Below are 2,495 nucleotides of genomic sequence, written 5' to 3'. Positions count from 1 at the left end.
AGCCACAGTACTTTGGGATCGAGTCGATTGCCAAAGGCTAAATGGGAATGGTACCAGCTACTTCCAAGTGTAGCAGTGATTCAAAGGAGATACAGCTCTTGAAACAAAGGTGCAGGTTTCCTTCTCCAGGAAAGAATTCTTATTTAGAGATAAACTAAGACTGGTCCACTTTCCCAACAATAGCTGCTAGTTCTAGCCTCCTCCCTCAGACCCACCCTCCTATAGTCGGAGGGAGGTTTCCAGATAAACTTACTTAGAAAAGATCTGTGTTCATAACCACAGTTAAGGGATCTCAGAAACACCAGAGTGGCTGTATGAAATGACCCAACCTACCTGAAAGCATTAGACTTTGAAATAAGATGTCTGAGTCATGGGAAATTAGAGGAGACCAAAGTGATATAAATTTGGAGCAAGTTTTCACAAATTCCATCTTTTTTGGTTTGTGTCTTTTCCATATTTTTATTAAATTCGTGTTTTAAAAAAATCACAACAGCATTATCAAAGACAACCTATGTACAAACATTTTACAAAAGAAACGTTATTAATAGCAGCTGTAAGAAGGGCAAGCTGAAGAACAGATGCTGAGTTTCTGGGCCACAGTCTGCCTTCCAACAAAGACATCTAAAAGGAAACAGCTGAAAGAGGCTTCTTTCCCAGTGACACGAATATGTGGTCGGTAATACAAACGATGGTAAATGAGGATACTACACAGGCCCAATTAGCAAACTCCTCATCAGGAAGGTCACGATACAAGTGGAGCTAATCAAATAACTTAAACCCAAGTCAGTAAAAGCACTGTTTCCCACCTAAACGCATTTAAGCCTTCAACATCGATTGCGTCACTTGTAAACGATGCTGGGTTGTCATACAGACACTAGATTCTTATACATAACCCTATGCCAAACTTCCCTTAGTCTTCCAATAAGGTTTCTGGTTGGACTGAAAAGGAAGGATTTTTAGAAATGCTTCTTTCAGGAGAGCAGTCAGAAAGAGAGGTGACCCTGAGAATAGGATCTATTAACATTTGGTAGCCATGTGGGTGGGGGGCAGGGGCTTGGGAGGAGAAATGTCCCCTTGGGGCCAAGAATCAGGCAAGAGGCATGACTCATTTGGGTCTGGGACCTTGCTGAAATCTGATACCCCACCGGACCCCAGCCCCACCGGTACCTACAAGCTCGGTTCCTTTCTCATCTCCCCCAGTTCCTTGACCTCCACCTTCTTGTATTTCCCAGACTTCCTCCGGTTGGTGACCACCAGGACAACCACGCCGGCGACGAGGGCCACCGCGACCACCACGATGACGGCGATGAGGCCGCTGGTGAGGCGCTTCATGGAGAACTGGGGGGGCTTCTCGTCCAGGTAGTAGATGAGCGTCCGCTCCAGCAGCAGGGGCTCTCCGCGCACGCGCACGTCTAGGCCGCCGCGGCCAGGGAACACCGACTCGCCCTTGACGTCCCTCTCGAAGTAGTAGGCTGCATCGGCGATGTCCACGTCGCCGGCGGCCTTCTGCGACGCGTTCTGCTGCAGCTCGATCTGAATGGTGGGGTGCTCGTAATGCACTGCAGCCACGAACCTGGGGTGCAGCAGGTAGCGCTCCCGGAAAAGCCGCCGCAGCTCGGCGTCCAGGTCCGAGTGGTTGAAGGCGCGGGTGTCCGGGCGGTGGCGCAGGTCGATGAGGATGTGGTGGGTGCGCACCAGCTCGTCGCAGCGCAGGCTCTGGTCGCCCTTGTCGGTGCGGCGCACGCCCACCGAGTTCACGCACCAGCACACGGACGTCTGGTTGCACTGGCGCGCCTTGAAGCTGCCCTGCTGGTCGCAATCCGGGTCGTACAGGCCGTCGTTGTCCACGAGCGCGTGCTCGCTCGGACGCACCAGCGCGCGGCCGCTCTTGGACGCGCTCATGCGCGCCTTGAGCAGCAGACACTTGGACGTGAGCGTGGAGCAGTCGACCAGCAGGCCTGAGCCGAGCGCGCGGCACTGGCAGCGGCCGCCCGGGCCGCTCCTTTCGCACATGGTCATCTTGTTGGTGGGGCACGTACAGTTGTCCTGCGCGGCTGCGTGGCCGATCACCGCCACCAGCAGCAGGAGCGGCGGCAGCAGCGACAGCGATAGCAGCGCGAGGCCCGGGCCCCGGGCCATGGTGGGGCGGAGAAGCGCGAACCCGGAGCGGACTGGAGAGGGCTGGGGACTCCGCTGGGCTCGGGCTCCGCTGTCTGGGATGGTTTCCAGGCGTCTGCCGCCCGCCGCTCCCTTCAGCTCTTATACTCCGCCGGACCTGCCCGGCTGGTTCGGCCGCCGACTCACTCGCCGGTATTTGGGTGACACATCCCGCACCACTACCACCCCCACCCCGGTCCCCGTCCTGTCCCGTCCCACGAAAGGCCCGGCCCGCCTTGCGCCGCCAGCGATAGGATCAGGGGAGTGGAGGCTGCCTGTCTCCTCCCGACCGAAAGCCAGGAAAGGAAAACCGATACTCACCTGTGGGCGGCGGGGAC

The 2,495-nt window shown here is 56.1% G+C and overlaps 1 protein-coding gene across 1 annotated transcript; it reads right to left on the bottom strand.

Moving 5' to 3' along the window:
* Positions 1-445: 445 nt before the first annotated feature.
* Positions 446-2,266, bottom strand: TACSTD2 (tumor associated calcium signal transducer 2). Its single transcript, XM_047788894.1, has one exon. It carries the CDS (start codon positions 2,137-2,139, stop codon positions 1,168-1,170), a length of 972 nt encoding a protein of 323 aa, XP_047644850.1. The 5' UTR covers positions 2,140-2,266; the 3' UTR covers positions 446-1,167.
* Positions 2,267-2,495: the final 229 nt, after the last annotated feature.

The sequence above is a fragment of the Phacochoerus africanus genome, chromosome 8 (assembly GCF_016906955.1).
Source record: "Phacochoerus africanus isolate WHEZ1 chromosome 8, ROS_Pafr_v1, whole genome shotgun sequence".
NCBI classification, from domain to species: domain Eukaryota; kingdom Metazoa; phylum Chordata; class Mammalia; order Artiodactyla; family Suidae; genus Phacochoerus; species Phacochoerus africanus.
Note: the sequence above shows the minus strand (reverse complement) of the source record. Positions and strands in the feature narration are given on the sequence as shown.